Raw genomic sequence first — 23,561 nt, forward strand, 5'->3', positions numbered from 1 at the left:
AGAAATTATGGTTTTTACATTTTTATTAAAAACACATAAAAGATAATTTTCTGCAAACATGGAAGCGCCTATCATAATTCACAAACACAGCATCAACAGAGCTGACAAAATTTTATAAATGCGCTCTGACCATTCACAGTACAATTCACATCTTTATACAACATTTTTATACAATATAAGAAATAGTAATCATTTAATAAAATAAATAAAAGAGTCAACTAATACACAAAAATGCTTTGTTTGTGATGTTACTGATAATAAATTTCTAAATATGTTTTAATTGTATGACTTAAAATAAAAAAATTTAAAAAAAATGAAAAGAATAAGAATGTTGTTTCAATCTAATATTTGCAACTCTATAAGTAGCAATAAGTTCAATTTTATTTCCTTTTCCAGGAGCATTATTGTCTATATTTTATGTCGGCAGTCTTAGGTTAAATTGACAAACAAAAATATGAAAAATGTTTTGGAATTTCCAAAATTTTGATATACAGTATCATTGCAGAAACAAGCACAATGCAAGCGTACACATACATTCCCACTGTAGTATAACAAAATTGTGTATATATATCTCATAAGTTTTGTATATACAAACACTTTGCACCAACTATACACATTTATAATGCATTATTTTAAGTAAGAATAATTAATTATTAAACATATCGAGCTGACTTTTTCCAATAAAAGCAATAATTTCAATAATAATTAAAGAAACCTTATACCTAATTAAGTAAACAATTTTTTCCGTAATATTAATAGAAAGATTATACATATATTATGAAAATATACTAGACAAGTTAAATGACAATATAGTATCACAATTAATGTCAGCCAAAAAACTATTTTCTTTGGAATTTCATCAGTGCACACTGTACAGTAATACAAAGGTTGAGATAAAATGTAAAACATTTAGTTTGCTTGTCTTTGAACCTGTTCACACATAGACAACGCAAAAATTTGTGAATTTGTATTTACATTTAAATAATTTTTCCTTTCAACACCACAAAGTAGATGACACAAATTTGCGATAAATTCATGAGGATTGATTAGTTAAAACAAAATAAAACATGGGACTTAATTACACATTGGACAAACTTAACAATTTAAGTTTTAAGAAATTTTTAAAATAGTTTGTAATATTAATTTGTACGGTCCCTTTATATTTTCTGAAATAAAAAGTTTATTAAAAAATTACAATTTTTCAATGGTAAGCTCATGGTCTTCCAATTAAAAATATCAAAATGGGTGATAGGTTTCACTTTAGTCTTTCACTTTGTAGCTTCATTTTTTTTTAATACTTTTTTTTACAATGGTATAAATGAAAATGCATTATGAAATTAATGATAATAAGGCGACAAAACCACAATGAAGTGGTCAAATTTTATACATTTATAAAGTACTTATCCATTCTTTTCCAATTACACTGCTGAATCCTTTCCTACGAAGCTGGTTCGTGAAACCGATTTCTTCATGTCATACTCAACTGTTGTATCTCTTTTATAACTGCAATGAAACAACTAACTATTATCTAATAAAACAATAACTTACAACTAGTTCACAATTAAAAAATATGGAAATGTTTATGCAATTTGGATCATTATGATCCAATCAATGATGATAGTCAGACCAAAATGTTCTGTCATAACCAAATTACAGGCTCATAAATCCACAGACAATTTGGAGACATTTCAGAAGAAAATGTTTATGTTAAGATATGCAAAAATATCTATTAGGATATTATGAAAGGTATAATAAAACAATATTAAAAAAGAAAAATAAATACAAAAATAAACACCTAGGTATCTTGATATTTTTTAGACTTTGACCTCAACCCATGTTTTGTTTATACTTATAGTAATATTATTTGTTCCATGCGAGTCATTGTGGATTAATCACATCATTTTACCAGCAAATGAAAATTCAAAATTATTTTTGGTACATTTCAATGTTCCTTTCAGTCGGTTTTCATATTTGAGTAGTAACTTCTCTATATGTTCTTTACTATGTTTATGTTTTGTGTGCCATAATGAATCATTTAAGATACCTGTGATGGATCAGTCAGAAGCATTAAAAAATACAGGGATTATGGGAGTCACTCGAGGTGGCCAAATTCAGGTCATCTCAAAATCACCAATTCCATAGACACCCGTTTTATTAAAATTTGGATTTGGTTTTATATAGGCTCTAATCCGCACAACAGCTAGATCAATTTAGCACCTGACATATCCAAACCCATTTATACTCCTGTTCATTCTTAAATAAATTCTCTTTTATTTACATACCATTCATTCAATTAGGCTATATATTCCTCCATCACCCTTTACAATTATTCTAATTGAGGGTTGATGAGATAGTCAATATTCTGCCATCAACCTTCTCACATCACACATTCACTCTAATAAATGCATTCACTCTCAACACAGCCTTTACATGTAGTATACAACTAACCTTATCTCGGGTCAATGAGGTACTTGGTATTCTGCCACCGACCCTCTCACATCACACAGTAAATCCGATAGCAGTAATTGCTTTAGGGCATTGGTGCAGACTAGGTAGGCAGGGCCACCATCATCTCGAATCACCCCAAGGGCATGACAAATCGCATGCAGTTCTACCGTGTAAACAATACAGTGTGGAGGAGTGACCGCAAGGTCGACGCACCCTTGCGACACACTGTGCACGCTACACCATCAGTCTTAAACCCATCCGTAAAGTCAAGCCAAAAACCAGCATACCTCGACCTAAGCTCCAAGAACTTAGCTCAGTAAAGGTATGGCGGAGTAGCCTACTTGGTTAACCTGGTGAGATCTTCCCGGACTAGTACAGCAGGGAGAATCCAGGGTGGAGTTGGCCAGTTGCTCAGCTCGAGTACCATTCCAAGTGTCATCGCCACCCTCCCTAAGGCTTCGCTGAAGTGTATTTCTACAGGTAGTGTGTGGGTCTGAAGTCACTCGTATATTCTACTGTACTGGCATGTAAGAATCGCACCCGAAAGTGGATGTCCTGGTTTGGCAAGGAACCTCACTGCATAGTTGGGGGTGAGCTGCTACCTCCAAAATTTGGGCGGCAACACCCCCAGCTCGCAGGAAAGGCTGGTCAAAGGGCTTGTTCTGAACAAGCCAGAGAACGCTCGAAGACCCTGATAGTAGAGCCTATTGACCCTCTGCAGGTGCATTTTTCAGGCTGAAGAATAGGCCATGCAGCCATAAAATAGGTCAAGCACAGTAGCAAGTCAAATATTTTCAGGAGGGTTTCCCAGTTTCGTTGCAAACTCGCCATGTCGTGCATGAAGCTGGGCGATATAGTGGTCAACATAAAAATGATGGGGGTGTGGGTGTATTTTCCCTTCACCGACGCATCTCACCTCCTTTGCAATTCCTGGTTTGTGGGGGGCAACATGCATCTTAACCTTGCTGCACCATGGTGTTGTGTTCAGTGGCCAGCAAATGTCTGGATCTTAACTCAATCATTTTTAGTTTTTTAAACTGATAATATCTGAAATTAAAGGTGGCCATTCACGACCGCTCCTAGCATTCCAAACTGAGCGACGCCGTTCCAAAAACACGTCAATGGCAAAACTGAACTGGCGTGCCCGGCTGTGCCGAATATTCGACCGGTCGAAACTCCATCACGCCACTCCAAATATCTACGGCACGACGACGGCATGGCGAGTTCGTGAATGGGAAAACCCGCGTTTTTTTGGCACAGACTCCGTCTTTCTGTCACTGAGCAAACATCTCCGTCGTACATTCTCAAAAAGTCAAAAACATTTATTCTTTATTGGCAATGACATCCAATCGAGATTTTATTGTTGAGGTTATTGAATTGTATGAAAATTTACCATGTTTATGGAAAGTGGTGGACAATGATAACCACGATTAAAATAAAAGAAAATCGGTCCTCAACCAGTTGGTTGACCTTTTCAAAACAAAGGATACAAATGCAACGAGAGATGCGGTATTAATAACCCTTAAGCGCTGATCAGAAAACGTAGTGGAGAAATTAAAGTTCTTCGTAGTTCATCCCTATAGCGAGAAATCATAACGTGGCTGCCAACCTTTCATGTAGAGTGATTTCTCTCATGACTGTATTTTATTTTCTAATCAAGGAGGTAACAAGCTGTAGTAAATATAAATAAGACATTAATCTTTTTTTTGTAAGGTTTTGGTTGAAATGAAAAAATGTGTCACGAGGGGATTCGAATCCACGACATTCGACTAAATCGCCGCTGCTCTAGCCACTTAAGCTATCGTGACTTCGATAGTTCGATCCACTCGGACACCAACTCCCCATCTCAACCTACAACCTTTCGAAATTTCCCTGTTTTTGCCAAAAATTATTAATTAATTGAAACAAGTAATTTGGTCAATAGAACACTAAATGTAATGAATAAATAAGACATTTCATCCATGCTTAAATAGTTCCTCCAATTAGCGGGTTCAAGGGAAAGATCTTTCATCAAATTGATGAGGGCATTACGGCTTCTGTTCAGGAGCCACTTCTTATACCATTTCCTCTTCGGTTTTTTGCTTTTAATATATAAAAACAGCAGTGTAACACAATCGTCATCCATTTTGAAAAGGTAATTCACTAGAAGACATTCGGAGCGTCTGGCTGTGGAGCGGTCGTGAATGCCCCCTCAAATTTCAGGCACTCTAAATGGAGCTATACGGCTTGGCGCGGTCCCATTTGGAGCGATCGTGAATGGCCACCTTTAAGGTTTAATATTAAGTGTATCGTCACATCCATGAGATTTCATTAGGGTATTTATTAGCTAAACACCTTGTTAATTTTCTCAAATGGCATTTGGAAGGCAGAGGCCCTTTCTGGCTTGGCGCAATTCAAATGTAGTAAATTTAAAGGTAAAATTATGTTAACAATAATATAATTACCTGTCAGTGCCTTCAATTCTGATTTTTCCATCTTGGTTACCATTTTTCAGCAGTCCTTTGGCCTCGCTGAAATATCAAAAAGGTAGTTTAAAAATTATACTTCCTTAATACACATGCATAATTTCAAAGGTAAGATATCAGACTAGGATCTAGCTAGCAGTGGCCAAAATAAAAAATAATTACAAATAAAATTTTTTGGGCTCTTTAATTGTCCACTGACTGATATCCTTATTGTACAAGGTAAAGAAACAATATGAAATTCAGCGAACAAAATGCAAAAATATCTCTTTCACTCTCAAACAGCTTGAAATTATTCACACAAAGCATATTTTACAAGTCTCCAAGGGTCACTCCGTTTCAAAGACGCATTTTATGTAAATTTTCATAAACACTATTTTGAATAACACTAAGTTATGTAATAAGTTGTTCATTTGGTTGTTCAATTAATAGATAGTATTTTTATATAATATCTGATGTATAATATGGCTTGATAATTATTTGGAAAATAACCATAATGAGTTGATATGTACATATGATTTTCATTAAATTATTAATTATTACAATGTTATTAACCATTATATTAATTAATAAAAAATATGATTAAACTCCGTTATAAATTATATATGAAACTGCATGCAAATGAGATTGACTCAACTTTTAGTTTTAAATACAATTGTTCATGTTTTTTTAAAGTAGACATGCTGAATAACAGAATAACAACGTTGTGTTGTTCATTTGTTCAAAAACTTTATTTGCATTTTTAAAAAATTCCCACGAGGATGAAAACGTAAGCTTAACAAGGCCTAGCACCCCCTACAGTACGAGCTAAGCTATCAGAGTGACCCTTAAAAGTTCAAACCTTGGAAATTAAATCTCTACAAGTCTGTGTATCCGAATGGTCTACTCACACTCAAGTGTAATGTCTACAGAATGAAAAAAGTCCAAGGTTTTAAAAGCCTAAATCAATAAGCAAGTCCTACATGCGTTGTCAAGCTGGGATGACAAATCAAAAACAAACCACACGACAACATCTATTTATATTCATTAACCATTGGGCCTTACAATACAAAATTCATATCTGGAAGAGGAACTTTCACAGTGTCACATCCTGAATTTCCTGGGCTACCACTCTCATTTGAGGAAGTGTCTTTATTACTGCAATAGGGCAAGGGGAATCTCCAACTATAAAGGCTGAAACCATTTACCATTTTTCGTTTTACCCAGTGAAAGCGATTATTTAATTCCAACTCAATGATATATTGATCAATTGTCATGGCAATATTACCGAATTGAACAACATGAAATGGTAAACTGTTTAAAGATTTAGATGAGGAAGAATAAAGCTAAAAATCCTGAGGATTGGAATTTTAGACTCTCTTTAGTTATAAATAATTTTGTCAGGCTTAAAAATAATTCCGATTTATATACCATGTGAGTTTTTACAAAACATTATTTATTTTTAGGCTGATTGTAAAAATGATTATGGTTCAAAAATTATCCTCCTTGATTGGTTGGTGCTATAGAATTTTAATAAGTTGTTGCATTAAGCCAACTTAGTGCTAAACTTTTGTTTTCAAATATGATATATATGTATATATACATTCTTATAAATTTCCCAAATTTACTGCACCCCTCACCCTGTCAAAATCGTACACAAACTGAAGAATAGAAATCCACGTTTCAAAACAATTTCACACAAAACCAATATGAAACCACAAGAATAGCATCACCATGTGAGTATGAAATACTTGGTTCAAAATTTATAGTTACATCTGTAATATATTTTTTCATATCAACATATGTTTTCTAATTCACCCAGGCCCTGAAGGTGACCCGAATAAAGGTCGAAACGTCGGCAAAAAAATAAAAAGGTGTTTTTTAAACTACCTCATTCTTGACCGCTCCTCACGATTCCAACTAATTGTTATGCTTTATTTTTTCACTGATTTTGAAAGTTCGCTCCATTCTAAAATATACATATTTAAAAAATAAAAATAAAATATATACATGGTGGTCCAGCATAAACCCGAAAAAATTGGTTATAGCACATCCCAAATAGGGTAAAATGCGACCAACTGAACTGTTCCATCTCAATCCGATGGGGAGTTATGAATTTTTACGTTTTTTTTTCGAAAAATCCCTACCTTAAGCCTAAATTGCATAATACAGTACATGGAAACATTGATATTTGGGCCATGGAAGAATAAGGGTATATCAATGCAGATAATACACAGGTGCTTAAAAACACGCACATCGCTTGATTATCAATTCTACCTGAACTTCTCAAAGCTGAAAATTGTTAAACAGCTAACTTACCTCGGGGTCATCTTTACAAAATATTTCAAGTGGACCCGCCATATCGATTATTTCACTCAGAAAACCTTAAAATTAGTTAATACACTTTCTCGTTCCGCTAAGGTGCACTGGGAACTCAGCAGCAGTGCGCTGGAATTAAATGGAATAAGTGCCATAGAACCCATACTCTCATACGTTGTGCCAATATGGAGCTCCGGCTTAGATTACAAAAATACAAGAATATTCCCAGAGGTTCAAAATCCTTAATGGCAAAGAGGATCAAATTGAGGAAGCTAGTTACGCTGCGGAGTGGGAAACTTTCTTCGGTTTCTCCAGAGAAATGGATTCATCCAGATGATTTTTCGGAACTCTTAGAAGATTCCGCACCAGATATACGGATGGAAGAAAGAAAGAGAGACAGTTATTTTTACAAAAAGTAAACTATTTACCAGTTTAATTACAGTTAGTTTACCAGTTTAAAATACAGATTGGCGGATGATTGTTTAAATAATCAGGCCGAAATGCTTGGTATTTTAAACGCATTCCGATGGGTCACGACTGTTCAAGAACCTGTTATTAAAAAAGTGAATATTGTAACTGATAGCCGGGTAACCCTAGGTACATAAAATAGGAGAGAACATCAAACTATTTCTCTTGTAGATTCAAGGTTCTTATACACTGCTGGAGTTCTAAACAAGTACAATTCTGTCCTATTTTGCATTGGGCAGCAAGGAAGGAAATAGTGTTATTGCCCCAACCCGGCGAACGATAAAAATAAATAATAAAATAAAAAAATAAAATTAATAAAAACACCTCTTCTGTATGCGTTAAATTTGAACCACGTTTTTCAACATTCCAGGTTGATTTTACCACAATTTGTTGAAGTCATGACGAGCGGTCAAGAATAAGGTAGTTTAGAGAAACAACGCTTCGAACTTTATTCCGGTCATCTTCAGGGTATGAAGTGTGGTGCTATTCTTGTGGTGTTATATTGGTTTTGTGTGTGAAAGGTGTTTTTCTAAACTACCTCATTCTTGACCGCTCCTCACGACTTAACAGATAATGAACAGAACAAATGAGAAACCGCTCACTAAGAACACACGTTGATTTTACCGTTGAAGGGTTGACGTTTTTGGAACTTCGAGTACACCATAAGAAAGCTTGTCATCCCTAAAAATATGTTTGTTGCAATCTTTTTTTTGGTAAATTTATCAAAAGTTTCTTTCTCCTTTTTTAAAATTCTTCATATTGGGTTGAATTAATAAATGTACATCGTTTGATACAATTAAAAAATAGCTCCTTCTTATAGGAAATTTAATTAGAATTCAAACATGTGGCTAAAAATTGGAAAGGATGCTCTAGATCTTTGAACAAGCCAATTTATGGCTTAAAACCGGTTTTTTTCTAAAAAACAAAAATTCGTAACTTCCGACCGGATTGAGATTGAGACAGTTCGGTTGGTTGCATTTTACTGTATTTAGGATGCACTATAACCTATAACCCAATATTTTGTGTTTGTACTGGACCATCCTGTATATGTCGGCGGATTTCGCTTATTTGGTTACTTCAGAGGTCAGAAGCGGTAGGGCACAATAGACAAAACATGCGATTTAGGTTATATCGAGTTGCCGAGGCGGCAGACAGTTAAAATAGGACGTGCAATCTGTGACCTGTGTTCGAGACTGTTGTTGACTTATTAGTTCTTGCATTTCAGTATTAAATAGTTAATTTAATGATCGATGAAGTATTATTGCAATTGTCGAATTAAATCCATGACCGATTCTTAAGAGGATGATCGAAGGTAAGCAATAATATTAACGAGCAAATTGGTTGGACTTTTAATAGCATGACGGTACCCACTATAGTTGGTCATGATTTTATTTGTGATTTTAATTGTTTTACTAAATTTAAATAAATAATAAATCGGCATGGAACCCGGGAAGGACGGCAGGGAAGCTACCTACGATTCCATTTGTTTCATCTTCCCAATATGGCGTCGTGTTTCCAACATAAATACCAGAAACTCAAAAATTCATCGAATGTTTTGGAGAAATTGAAGTTTTCTTCCACAACTCAATAATTTCAATTTAATGTGTAACTGATTGTTGTTTGTAAAAGTTATGTTTGAAAAATCAGCCACAAACCTTTTCACATTTTATTCAATTAAATCTTCAAATTTCATTTTCAATTACTTATTCAACCAGTTACATGATTAATTGAAATTATTACGTTCTGAAGGATAGCTTGAATATCTCCAGTACAAATCGATGAATTTTTAAGTTTTTGGTATAATTTCTTTTAGAATGGAAATCTTCCTTTTTAGATGTATTTTCAAAATGTATTAAAAAATCATTCTCAAAAATTCAGCGAATAAGTTTCCTCTTCAAAACAAATTTGAGGAAGAATTTTGTAACACATTTTCAAAGTCCTTTTCATTCTTAAAAAGAAAATACCAGAAACTTTAAAAATTCATCAATTCGTTTTGGTGATATTTTAATTTTCCTTAAGAACTCGACAATATCACTTTATCGTGTAATTGATTGAAGTTGTTAAAAGTTAGGTTTGTGAAAATCAACACGAATTTAATTTTCTTATTTATTAATTAAATATTCAATTTTCCTTTTTAATTCCCTTTTAACCAGTCACCTGATTAATTGATATTAAGAAATTCTGAAGGATAACTTCAATATCTCGTACAAATCGATGACTTTTCGAGTTTCTGAAACAATTTTTTAATCACGAACACTCTGGATAAAGGTATAGTGTTGAAGAAAGCAAATTCAGTTGTCAGTGCCAAGCTTTCACAGACCTTGGCAATGTTGGGATTGAGTCGTTCTTCAAGGAAATTAGAGATCGCCTGTAAAAAACTTAAATATGTCAATCCGTGTGCCTATTTAAAATGGTTTTGCCCTGATGACGACTTTAAAATAAGCCGAAAGCTTGGCAGAAACAACTGAATTTGCTTTCTCCGTCAACACCGTACCTTGATCCAAAGTGTTCAGGGGGGTTAAAAAAGTGGTCGATATTTCTAATACTGATAATTTTTAGAATGGAAAGGTCTTTTAAAAGACCTTTTAAATTATTAAACGTAATGTTTTATTTTTATGGAAAAAAACCTTCGAAAAAAATTGATTATCAGGTTCAATGCGCCAACTTATTAAATTTTTAATAGCACCAGCAGATTCAAGAAAAAGTACTGTAGGAATCATACTTAGTTTAACCATAAATTAGACAACGTAAAGACAAAAGCCCTTTTTTTTATAAAATCTCCCACGATATAACATCTACTTATAACTGAAAAATTCAAATTATTAAATAATGAAAGTTCTGCTTTTAATAAATATATGATATTGATAATAAATAAATATAATTATAAAAGCTTGCTTTTGTTGTTTGTAAACACCTTCCTCGTTATAAATAAAAAGTCGTGTTTGTAATAGACTTTTAAACATTCTTGTATTGATGTAGTATTCTGAATATTTGAAATTGATTAAAAAGTAAATATGAATTTTTAAGTAAAGAATTTCACAATCAATTTTTTCTTATAGTCAAAATTTTCTTATAGAGTTTATAAAAAATAAATACCTTCCAAGCTTTGCATCTTCTTCTCTTGTTGATCTAGCTTTCTTTTTTCCACACATCAGCCACAGAATACCTACAAAATTTTGTGTTATTGGCACGAATGATAATGGTAAAATGTAGTGAAATGTGAATGTACCGACCTGTGTCGTTGACAAAGAAACAAGATACATCGACAATAATAAGGATCACCAATAACGCCGCTACGACAACAACGATTAACAAAGAGCTGGAAAGGTGGGCATCACTGTTGTGATACATCATCGTGTCACTTCCTGTAACAGAAAAATGTACAGTGAGCGTTGATTAATAGTATTTGAAGTGCTACAAGACTTTGTACAATTGAAAAATATTAGGCCTAGTTTGTAACAGTTGCATTAGAGGAAATTCAAATCCACTGAAGCCCACCACCGCCCCTGGATTAATTGCATCTGCAGTGAAGTTGGTGATGCTGAGTTAGTTCGGTGGCTCTGACCTTTAACCACAGTGCTGTGTTAAGTGATCTGATATGATAAATTCATTTAAATTACATGCTGTGCTTGAATAAAAATGCATATATTAAAAAAAATTCTTATGGGAATAAATTGTATTTACAATTTTTTTTAGATTGCAAAATTATATGAAATACAGAATAAATAAATTACATTACTTATTAAAAAATAACTATATTATATACAAGTTTTATAATTATTGGTCCAAAAATAAATTAAATTTTTTAATTACGCAATAAGGTAATCTAATTAACATATTTTTTAAATATTCTGCTCATTACATATGCCAGAAAATTAATATGACATTATATACATGATAAAATACTTGACTAACTAAAGAAACGTACTAAAATCTAACAGGGCAATCCGTTTTGTGTACTTTACAAGAAAAAAATATTAGTGTCAAACTCATGAAATTATTGCGTCATGCTGGTTTTTGTAAAGCACTATTTGTGAAGAAGCAGAAAGCAAGCTTCAAAGCCAAAGCTAAGCACATGTGAATTTGTGAATTTAATGATATCCTTAAAGATAATTTTAAAACAATTTCTGTAAGTGAATTTGGTTACCACTACCAACTAATCTAGGACCAATCAAATGGTTGTATATTTACCTATTAGGATTAGGACACTTAATTTTGGGTCTTGGAGAATGAAGCTGAGGCTGCAAGACTGAGAAATTATCACTACTATACAACTGAATTGATGTTTTTACCCTTAAAACCATCATCTAGCAGGGTAGTGTTCCAGCATGGCATAAAAAAGAACACACAGGTACACGCACACGCACATACTTAAGGAAGGAACAAAATAAAACGAAAATCAGCGTTTCAATGCGATTAAATGTTAGTTATAAACAAAATAAGTTAGGGATTTTTTAAAAATTTTTTTTGTAAAGGAACATTTTACAAGAATTTCATGCTAAAATTTAAAAAAACAAGAACTACTGATTGAAAAAGCTGATTTTCTCTGAGATCACACCAATTAATTTCAAATAAGCTGCTAACAATAATAATAATAATAAAACAAAAACAATTCCTTCTTAAAATATATTTAAAATTAATGATCTTTACAATTTATATTTTTTTAACTGAATGTACAAAACATATTAGCTACTCTGTATACACGTACATTATATGATAAAATGTTAAAAGTAACAAGTACGTTAACTTAATAATCGATCGACTTAATAATCGCAAAAAATAGAAAAACAAATTAAAAGAAAAAGTTAAAATTATGAGATTAAAAAATTGTGAAAATTTAATCAATTTTAAATTAATATCTGTAAATTTACAGACTGGCTATATAAGGTTTATATAAATTAACATTTGATTCACAAAACAAACAAAACATGAAAATAAATAAAATATATATTGTGATTTATGTGTACAGATTCTAAAATGATAATATGTATTTTTTAATTAATAAGAAAATTACAAGACATAAGTTAAAATTGTATACAATATAAAAAAATGAAACAAAGGAACAAAGAAAAAACTAAAGGCTTATAAAAGTATTCAAATAATCTTCTACATATGTTCATAACACTGAGGATTTTAAAACGGATTACCTGTTAGAAAGAACATCTAAGAGATCAAATAATTCATTTATAAAAACAATTATGTCTTTTCTTTTAATATTCGATGAGATTACGTATTTTCAAAATGTCACTGACAATCCTCCAGATATCACAATACAATATTAAGTTTACGAATCTAATAACAATTTTAGAAGTGAGGTGGTGTAAAACTTATGTCTGGCTTTTCTAAACGTTCTGAACACAATGTATGATTCGAGGGGAACATGTCTTATTTACCCCACTGCATAAATTTTAAGTAACGAAATTTGTTAATACGGATTGCAACTAGCTGTAAATGTGTAAAAATTGACACTACCACGTTACATAAATATTGTTAGAAACTGTAGGAATTATAAATGTAGAAATATACATACATAAAAACTAACTTAGTAATGCTCAAATATTTTAATGATTGAATACTATTATTTTAACTTTTGTATAAATTAGTGTGTTCGATCGTATTTACTCTGATTACATTATGCCAATTTATCATAAATATTGTTTTTACATTGACATTTTTACAAGTTTCAATTGGTTAGGAATGGTTTAACAAGTTTCAATTGTTTAAACATATAAACATTTATTTAAAAGTGTATCAATGTGTCTGACTATCACAAAGTTATTATTTCATACTTCAAATTTTATTGGGCCAAGTTAATTTTTATAACTGACAATCACATTGATAAAATAACATTGAATTATTTTATGAAAATGAAATCGAAAACCATACTTGGCCCATTTGTTTATTTTATTAAAAGACTAGTTTCTTTTTGTTGATTTACGACTTGATGTAAATTAAATTAATTTACACCTAGTTGTTATAAAAAAATTGGTTTGTTTAATAAATATAAAACCAAGCATTTAAAGTAGAAAGAAAAATGCTAGTACTAATACTATAAAATTAATTTTCAAAGGCGTCCCTGTAGAGGTTGAAGACGATTGTTGTCCGGTGTAGTAATTATCTGAATCAATAATGTGGATAAATTTTAGGAAATTCTGTTAAGAAATACACTTTTTCTAAAATTACAACTAAATACTTTTCTAAAACAGTTTTTTTAAAGTGCATTTATAAAGTTCTAACTTAATTTCAGTTTGCTTGTGCTGTTTTGCTTACTACATACTAAGCATCTGCCTGGTGCCCTGTTTTACCAACACCTCAAATAAAAATATTGGGCTGGTACAAAAATAATGCAGGCTGAGAAAAGACAGCCTATACATCCTGGCCATAATAAGCGCTCTCATTCCGCCGACATAAAAATCTTTATTTCGACTCACAATAAAGTCGTGGGAGGCGTTTGCGGCTTCATCGCGTTCTCTAAAAATGTTATCCCTCAAGAAGTGATCAACATACTTAAAAAATTGGAAGTCTGTAGGCGAGAGGTCGGGTGAATATGGAGGGTGCGATAAGGTTTCATATCCTAAGTCCTCAAGTTTCTGAAGGGTAGGCATTGTGACATGTGGCCTGGCGTTATCCTGAAAAAGAAGTTTCACCTATGCAGGGCAAAGACGTTGCAGTTTCCCGTGCATTTTGTCAATTTCTTTGCAATATTTCTCTGCTGTGATTCAGGAAATTATAGTGAACAACCCCAGCAGTACACCACTAAACAGACACCATACTTTTTGACTTAAGTCTGACGTTGACTTGGCTGCGGATTTGGTTTCGGGAAGTGTTTTGGCGCTTCATCCTTTTCCAACCACTGACCTGTACGCTGCCGGTTATCAGAATCCATTTTTCATCGCACGTGTTTATTCGATCGAGAAATTGATCATTTTGGTGGCGCATCGGAACAGGCTTTGTTTGTTTGTGCGGTACCCACTTGTCGAGCTTCTTTACCAATTTGCGCCAGATGTCAAACAACGGTTAAGTTTGTCAACACTAAGCTCTTCTGCAATTCCCCGTCCTACGTCAATTTTTTTCAATCGACGTTTTGCGTTGGTCGTTGTCCACAATGGAAGGCCTTCCCTCACATCGATAACGAAATCTCCAAGACGAAATAGCTGAAACCATCGCTGCACCATGCTTATGCTCATGCTTCCCTCTCACCAAACTGTATTGATGCTACGCGCTGTATGGGCTGCACTTACGAATTTTAAATTCGTACAAGTAAATCTAACGAAGATCTAGTTTGGACATATTTAATTTTGCAGGTCCTCTCTCTTGTAAAATTAAATATAAACTAAAATGTTTTGTATAAAAGATAACAATTAAAAGTATTTATTATAATCCATAAATTTGATTTAAGGATTTAGCTATGTTTAAATGACAAGCGCCTGTGAAAATAAAACAAATTTTCAAAACCTGTATTAATTTTGCACCATCCCAATATCTTTAAAAAAATACAAGCAATAGTTAATAAAAGAAGACGTGATGGCTACCGTTGTTATGATGAAACTAAATATCTAAAATTTGAATTTTTTTATATTGACGAGTTTCCTCTCATTTTGTTTAACTAAAAACACCAGGAAATATAAACGATAATTCCAATTATTCAGACATAAATGACGACACTGAAGCTCCATTTTTTATACCCGCACAAAAAATACACTTTGTTCTCAGTATTTTATGTCAATAATATATTAAGTAGGTATAAGCAATAATATTGGATTATTCTTACCTCTTGCTGTTTGTAAAAATAACTGGCCAGGAGTGCTGAATCCGATTATGTTGTGCGCCCAGATCTCTACCTTATAGAAAGAATCGGATGCTAAATTATTGATGATGGTTGACGTAAGCTCTGTGCTTTTCAGTTCTAATTTCTCACAACCCCTGTCAGTCTCCTCCCATGCATTATTTATCCGATTGACCTAAAATGTATATTAAATATCATCAGCAATGAATACAATTGAGCCACAATGAGTCATACTTACAACACAGTATTTAATCATGTAGCTGTCAATGTACTCGCCGTTATCGGCAGGCTTTTTCCATCTAAGTTCGTATCTGTCACCAAAAGGTGAAATGACATAGTCATGAGGCGGGATCGGTTTGTTGAGTATGATTGGCTCCTCAGGGCTCGAACGCTTGGGCATGATGTGCTGCTGGTTTGCCCCCCAACTACTCAAACCGACATCGTTCAAAGCGGCAAATCTGAAGAAATATTGCACCTGCGGTTCTAAGCCTTCTAGAATGTATGGTGAATCTGGAAGAATAATACATAAATGATAAAAAAACTGAATTGAGAAAATGATTAGAAAATAAGTGGCCGTATTTTGTCTACCTCTTGGCCATGTTTTATTCAAACTTTCTTGCCATGTCTCCCTATCTTTTTTGTATTGAACTACATATGCTTTAATTGGTCTTCCTCCATGATCATTTGGCGAGACAAAGGAGAATGTGATAGTTGTTGCTGTAAAAAAAAGGACAAACAAAAAACTGTCTTAATTTCATGAAACCAGAAAAATAATTTAGCTACCAATTTCAAAAATAAATTGAAGTAGTGTATAAATAGAATAACAGATTTTATTTAATTGTTTTAACAAAAATATTATGTGTAAATTTTATATAGAACTTCCAATATGGTCTTTGTTCAATAAAACATACAGAACAGTTAGAACCAATTCAAAATTATACTGTCTTACAAATATGAAGACAATACAAATAATCGATTGTGTTACCAGTAATGACTTCAATTTTTGCTTGAGCAACTTCAGAGGGGACCTTTGCTTCTTTCAATTCTATCGTGTGTTCAGCTTCACCGTGGAGATTTCTCCCTACACATTTATAATGTCCATAAAATTTCCGGTCACTCGGAGTTACCTGAAACAATATTTTGTTTAAAATAAAAATTAAAAGAAAAAGAAAAAAAAAGAAAATATGTGTTTTTTTACAAGTAAAGTGCTCTGAGGGCCATGTCCAAACTTTCTGAAATTAGGATCTTTTTCGATATCTCTGTTGTTGAGCTTCCACGTGATCGTTGCGTTCGGTATCGATTCGGCAACGCAAGTTATATTAACCGGCCTTCTGTCCCAGGACCAAGCCTCTTTCATCGGTGAGTTCTCGAAAGATGGGCGGAACTCGACTGTTATGTGGCCATTCTTGGTCGCCTCACCACCCTGAAATTAAAGTAACCGCTAGAAGATTGGATTCACATTTGAATAATTTTTTTACCATACTTTATTTTTGGCTATGCAGGCGTAAAGTCCGTCATCTTTCCTTTCAAGTTTTTTAATAGTGAGAGTGCCGATTGATTGCCCCTTTTCAAAATCTTCCTTCTGGTTTACAATGATTCTGTCTTCATTAGGCTGTAAGCCAGCGATCATTCTGTTAGGGGATGTGAATTTCCTGAGAAAAAAATTAACTGTAGTACCTTTTGATTTTATTTGCCAACACATTCAGTAATTTAATAGTACAAAATGTGCAAGAACTTTTTCCTCGGCGAAAACCGTGTGTGTCCACTTTTGGGGTCGCGCCGGTATGGTACAATATTTACACTATTTACAAGCCTCGTCCTCGTATTCGATAAAAGTTAAGGTGGCAGGCGCACATCGTAGCCGAGGATACTCGGAAGCGACCATTGGAAATTCGCTTCGGCTTCTGGGAAACAGACCGACACCACCTTCGGTCCTTCCGGCCATACTCGTCCGAGACCTCGCGGTATTAGCTGGGTCGTGTACTCTGCCGCACCAATACCGAGCTGCGTTCTAGAACTCGTCTGGGTACCAGGACACGTTATAGAAATGGTGAATGATGGAGTGAATGCGGTGTGAACTGCCGCGATTCGGCCCAGTGACGATTTTCGGGCCGTAAAGAAAGTGATAAAAGAGCATTGGCAGCGTCAGTGGGCCGGTTCGTCAGAGAAACTCTAGCGAATCAAGGGAACGACTGAAAGATGACCCTCTAAGGATCTGAACCGAAAGGAAACTGCTAACCTAATTGAGGATAGACCATACTCGACTGACACACGTACACCTGCTTTTGGACCAAAATTCGCACAAGTGCACTGTTTGTGGAAAAAGGTTGCTCACTTGTCACATCTGATCGAACGATGGAAAGTCTTGGCCTTTTACAGGGAGCGAGTAGGCATGCATGCTAACACCGTGAGTAAAGATGGGAACATCTGTCCATGTGTATGTTTGTATATTTAAATGTTCATGTGTTTAAATGTGTGTATGTATAAGTATTTATATGTGTATGCATTTGTAAATAATTAAAATTGTGAGTATGTGATTAAGGGGGGGGGCGATGGTGGAATGTCAAGTACCCCATCGGCATGAAAGTACGAGGGGGGGTTGAAATGACTTCACTGTTGATAGCCCCTGAAGGGAAAAAATAGTAAAAATTATTGAAATGCTTATCAATATTTTATACTAAAGTAAACAAAACTGCCAACTTGTAAGTATCAAATTTAGTTTTAAAACCAAAATAGTTTTTCTCTAGGGAAACTAAAATTAAATTATTAGTTTGATAATCAACAAATAGAGTAAATTTAATGTGCGATAAAAGGTAAATTAATAAATTTTATTTAAACAATATATCGAGCTTATTGCACATTTTCTCGTGGTGATCAGAGTCAATTATCTTTATTTAATTTCACCATCGCTCCCCCTTAGCAGGAGCCCACATTTTGACCGAAAATGACGTTATATGAGTACAAGTCAGCAGTTTGCAACGTATGTAAGACACGTCGGCCCGCTGTCATCTCGTGATTGAAAATGATAAAGGACTCTGAATCACTATTGTCTCACAACCCCCTGTTTGTCATGCGGCTCAAAGAGAGACTGACTCTTATTTAATGGGGATACGAACTGTTTCACCGTTGTTCAACCCCGGGATCGCATCAATCTCGAACATGTCATTCGTCAATTGACAGAAATTTGACAAAAGCGTTCACAACCCCTGCGATATTATAATCCATGAAAATCCAAGCGTTGTTTTAAACCAGTTATAGATGATTGTTGAGAGTATACTCAGAGTTTTGAGTGAACACTAGCTAAGGATAAGGAAATTTAACAAAAGCCCCTCACTTTTGGTATAACACATGCAATCTTCTGATGAAGTAACTCAATTTCCCAGTAAAAATAGTTTCAGTACCATTACTTTTTTTTAAAATTTACTTAACTATTTAAGCGCCATAATAATGTTTTTAGGGATTTTTCATATCTTTGTATTAGTAGATTTTATGTTTAGGCAGTATTATTGGTGTAACATTGATTACGAGTTAATGTATTAATAAAATATCGCTTTGTTTATGTATATAGATAAATACGTTAATAAAATCAATCGCGATAGAGGCACAATCACGTGCCCAAAATACGAAATATAATGGGATTGTTGACAGGAGTTTGTTGGTAATTGATCACTTCTGGTCCTATCCTTGATGAATGGTCTATCCATCTTCCATCGAAAATGACATGAAGCCTAAAGCCGTCTAATAACTCCGATAACAGATCTGCACTGACGATATTCGGTCCAGATCTTCGATCAAGCTCTTGTCAAAAATTTACCCTCCGGATAAACTCAATTTGGCTCTTATCGGATGCTAAATGCAAAAAGTCGGATAATGATTTTATTTTGCAAACAATAGGTCGAGTCTGTGTTGACAGGTAAGAATCTTAAGTAGAACCTGTTGCCCGGTGCTTCTCGCGAGGTCTAAATAATTTATTCATGCTTTAATCTCTTTACTACCTGAAAGTGATTGCTGGAAGGGGATTTCCAGTGGCCTTGCAGGTCAGAATAGCAGTTTCTCCAGCGACGAAAGACACGTTCTTCACATCCATCACCTGGGGTTTGATGACGACAGTGAACCTGACGATTTTCTCCGCCCGGCCGGCAGCGTTCAAAGCGAAGCAGATGAAGTCTCCGTTGTCTTCGTGGGTCACTTTCGTGATCGTAAGGTCGCCGGTTTTGTCGTTGACAGCGAACCTGTCACTGGACATGGACAAATCGGCTCTGGAAGAGCCCTTTATCCATTTATAGGTCGGATCGGGTTTTCCTGTAGCTTTGCAGCTCACGCTCGCTGATTCTCCATCGACGACTTCCTTGGTCTCTGAAGTAGGATTCTCGAACGAAGGAGGAATATGAACCTTAAATGGCAATAAAACTAATTAAGTTTTGTTACAATTTATCAATTTTCTTGCTGGTCTTAAAGGAATTTCACGAATTTCTACCAATAATGTACGAAAATTTAGTTATTGAATGTGTACGGGTTTAATCTAAGTTTGCCCCGTTTCTCAGTGAGCTTCAGTCGTGATGTTGAAAATTTAGGTCTTTTATTGCTTTTCAAAATCCTCAAGGAACAGATAAATAAAAATAATAATTCTTTTGCGATAGTTAGTAGCCTTGTTTCGACAAACATGACACCTGGTGTAGATTTTTTGCTGGTCCGCAATTTAGTACTCTTCTTATTTGCTAGGCTATTCTATCAAATTGTGGCCCTTTTTCTATATTAATTTAGTTCTTTTGCCGCCCATGCAAGAATTAACCTCCGTCTATGACGAATTCTGAATTTTTAGAATCAAATGGATCTTGGAATAAAAAACAAGTGAACAAACAACTTTGGTTAAAGATAATTGAGATGGTGGCAAAAATAGTATCAAAATTTCGAATTTTATTAACTTCTTGGTTTGAATAATTACATTTCTTCATTTCGCGTTATCTTAGTCGACTAATCGATAATGAGCGTGTTACAAAGACAAACTTAGTTTTTTAAGTGTGGAAATACTAAATTTTATCTTGTACATAGATTTTCTTTAGGTGTAGTACGAGTATTGTAGGATGTTGGACTTATTCGAGGCAGAATTTAATACTCTGCAGTTTTACTAATAGTGGACCTTTCACATAATTGCTTAATTTTGAACAAAAGAGAAAAGAGGCATACAATTTTTAGTTTTTTTTTAAAAGTCGCGATAGAATCAAATAAAAAAAATAATTGTAAGAAATCGGTACTCATTCGAGGCAGAATTTAATACCATACATTTTTACTCATAATGGAATTTTCAAGGAAACTATTAGTTTTGGTGGATTTTGGGGAAAAATTAGGAATGACCTAAAATTTTGAGGTTTTTCAACATCACGACTGAAGAACTTCTTAGACATCGGGGCACACTCAAATTAATCAATTTATGTCAACGTGTCTTGGAGTAATTAAAAACGATTCCAGAACTCCAGTTTTAGAGAAGCTACACAATTTTTGGATTTAATATCACTGGTCTAAAAGTCAATCTAGATTCTTCAAAAAATAAAATCATTAAGGTTCAACGGCCAAGACTAAGTTTGAATTTGAAGTTGATTGCAATTTACACATTATCAACAGGAATTCGTGTCACATTACAAGGCTGAATATTGTTTAAATATACGCTTTTCTGTAGGGCTTATATAACGTGGAAGGTTTATGGGCCGACAAACATCTGAGGTCATCGCCGGCCCTACGCGTATATTCCTTCTATTTCCTGTCTTTCTCGCGTATTTTATATTGAACTGCAGCCATTTGAGCATCTCAATCTGGTTACTGACTTATACGGGCTTATAATATTATTTTAATATTTACCATATTTGTTTTTAGACAAACATAAAGTTTTTAGCAACAAAACGTATTATGTTAAGGCGTAAATTTATTAAGTTTATGTTAACAGTAAGATAAAAAATTAATAATGAATGAATCATAAAAATATATTAAGAATATAAAAAAAGAAAAATGTTAACAAAAACATTTTTCTCGAATGCTCTTGAATAAACTAGATTTTCTTGAAAATGGCACAGGATCGTTGAACCGTCGTAAAATCGTGAATTTTATTTAAAAATGCCTATAAAAAGAAAAAAATAAGGACAAAAAAGTGATATTCAATGTTGTAAAGGCCTGTAGTTGAAATTTAATTGTTGACAACGTGTTTTTATAATCTTATGCATGATTTGTTATGTTATTAAAGAATTGTTGTTATAAACCCACGGTAATTTTCAAACGGTCTGGCACGTATATAACTTTTTTATGTCAGGACAGCTATGCTGAAGAGGATTATAATTTATGTTTATTTTATATCGGCCGATAAATATGAAATGTTGAAATAAATTTAGACTAGGTAGGGCCAGAAACATATAGCAATTTACTAGAATAGCGCCTCTTTTCCGCAAAGCAGTTTCCCTAAGTTTACTGCATATGAGATCCAGTAGGGTGCCTAGATCGCCAGTATTCATTTTTTCCGTCGGCTCAGCATTGCCGCAAAATAAAAAGGACTCACCTCAACTTTAATCTGCCTTTCTGAGAGTTCGCCAGTGTCTAGTACGAAAGCTCTGCAAGTGTAGATCCCGTCGTCCGTTCTTTGCACGTTCCGGATGAGGAGTCCGTCCGTCTCGACGATGAACCTCTCGTCATTTTTGACGAAGTTGTCGTTGATTTTCCATTCAACCCTCGGGGCAGGTTTTCCAGTGACTCTGCACCTCACTTTGAAATCTTTACCGAGCTCAGGGTATTGCTCTTTGGGCGCATCTTCCCACGTCACCGTGCCTGAAATACAAGCCGTATCCGTCGTGTTTAAACTGGCAAAAACAAATACTTCTGAATTATTACTTCCGACATTTACACACACAGGAAACATAATACATTAAGAAGTTCGTATACTTTAGTTAAAAACAAACAAGGTTTCATATTTTTATAATAAAACAAAACCGAATATTATATACTCTTTTCGAAGAATTCTTTTAAAACTTCGAAAATAATGATGCTTATGGTCATATTACTGTGTGGATCTTTTTAATGAATAAATAATATACGGAGTTCACATATACTTACGGTAGGTTTGAATATAAACTGATTTCTTTATTGTTTGACTTCCAGCGTATGTCGCTTGACAAGTATAATTTCCTGAGTCGTTTTCTTCTACTTCGCTGAATACTAGAGCCAATTTTCCATCCGATCCTAACACCAAAGTCGAAAGTCTTGATTTTTCAGGCCTGTGAAAGGAAAATACGATTTTTTTTTCAGTTCTGAGAGGGAACATAACGAAAAGAATCGTTTCACACCCTAGAACCAGAGCAGAACTGTAAATTTACAAAGACCAGCGGGATATTTATCGGGTGTGCATCGGTTTGTGACAGTAACCAAGTGATGGTGGGGAAGTTGTAAGAAACAAGCGTGAATCATGGACTATGATTTACCGGCCAGATGGAAATGACCTCCGGGTGAGAAGGCCATGAGGGTAAATACTGTGGAACTAGAAGAGACACATACCAACAGCTTACATTACGAGGGTGAATATTATTAAGATTAATCGTCATTTCCTCCCTCTTTGTTTGTTGTGAAGATGGAAATTTGAATTTTTATGCTTCAATTATGGAAATTATAAAAAATATTAAAGAAAATATATACTCACCCTTCTTTTTTGACTTCATTATTGCGTACGTCCAGCCACATCAGGTTGGTCACTAAATTTGGATCTGAAGGGTTGCAGGTCACAAACACCTGTTTCGATATCGCCATTTTCACTATTGGATCTGATGGATGAACTATCAATTCCGGAGTTTTATCAGCTAAAGCTAAAAACCCTGAAATAAAAACAAAAAATTAATTAGTAATGTAAATTTTACAATAATTTAAACGAGAGTGGTGAACACTACATAAAATGTTTTTACAGGTAACTTTTTGGATAATGGAACGAATTTTGCAATTTTTCTACAATTTTAACTGTTTGGTTTGTATTTGTTTTTTATTAATGTATTTTCAATTAAAACAAGATTTAAAGAAAATAAAATAATTTAAAAATAATAAACCAGTAAAATCCACAATTATTCCTGTCG

At 33.9% G+C, this 23,561-nt stretch overlaps 1 protein-coding gene across 2 annotated transcripts; it reads right to left on the reverse strand.

Moving 5' to 3' along the window:
- Positions 1–5: 5 nt before the first annotated feature.
- On the reverse strand, positions 6–23,333 carry LOC106671057 (fasciclin-2). Of its 2 annotated transcripts, XM_024224590.1 has the most exons (14): positions 23,138–23,333; positions 22,558–22,718; positions 22,007–22,272; positions 19,458–19,855; positions 16,946–17,114; positions 16,661–16,885; positions 16,448–16,589; positions 16,051–16,179; positions 15,701–15,972; positions 15,448–15,637; positions 10,910–11,041; positions 10,773–10,842; positions 4,893–4,958; positions 6–1,503 (listed from the first exon to the last, which is right to left on the reverse strand). In XM_024224590.1, exons 1-14 carry the CDS (start codon positions 23,242–23,244, stop codon positions 1,419–1,421), a joined length of 2,412 nt encoding a protein of 803 aa, XP_024080358.1. In that variant the 5' UTR covers positions 23,245–23,333; the 3' UTR covers positions 6–1,418. The 2 variants fall into 2 exon arrangements, with proteins under 2 accessions (XP_024080358.1, XP_024080359.1); XM_024224591.1 differs by lacking the exons at positions 6–1,503; positions 4,893–4,958; positions 10,773–10,842; positions 10,910–11,041 and adding an exon at positions 13,670–13,794.
- Positions 23,334–23,561: the final 228 nt, after the last annotated feature.

The sequence above is a fragment of the Cimex lectularius genome, unplaced genomic scaffold (assembly GCF_000648675.2).
Source record: "Cimex lectularius strain Harlan isolate CLEC.00 unplaced genomic scaffold, Clec_2.1 scaffold46, whole genome shotgun sequence".
NCBI lineage: Eukaryota > Metazoa > Arthropoda > Insecta > Hemiptera > Cimicidae > Cimex > Cimex lectularius.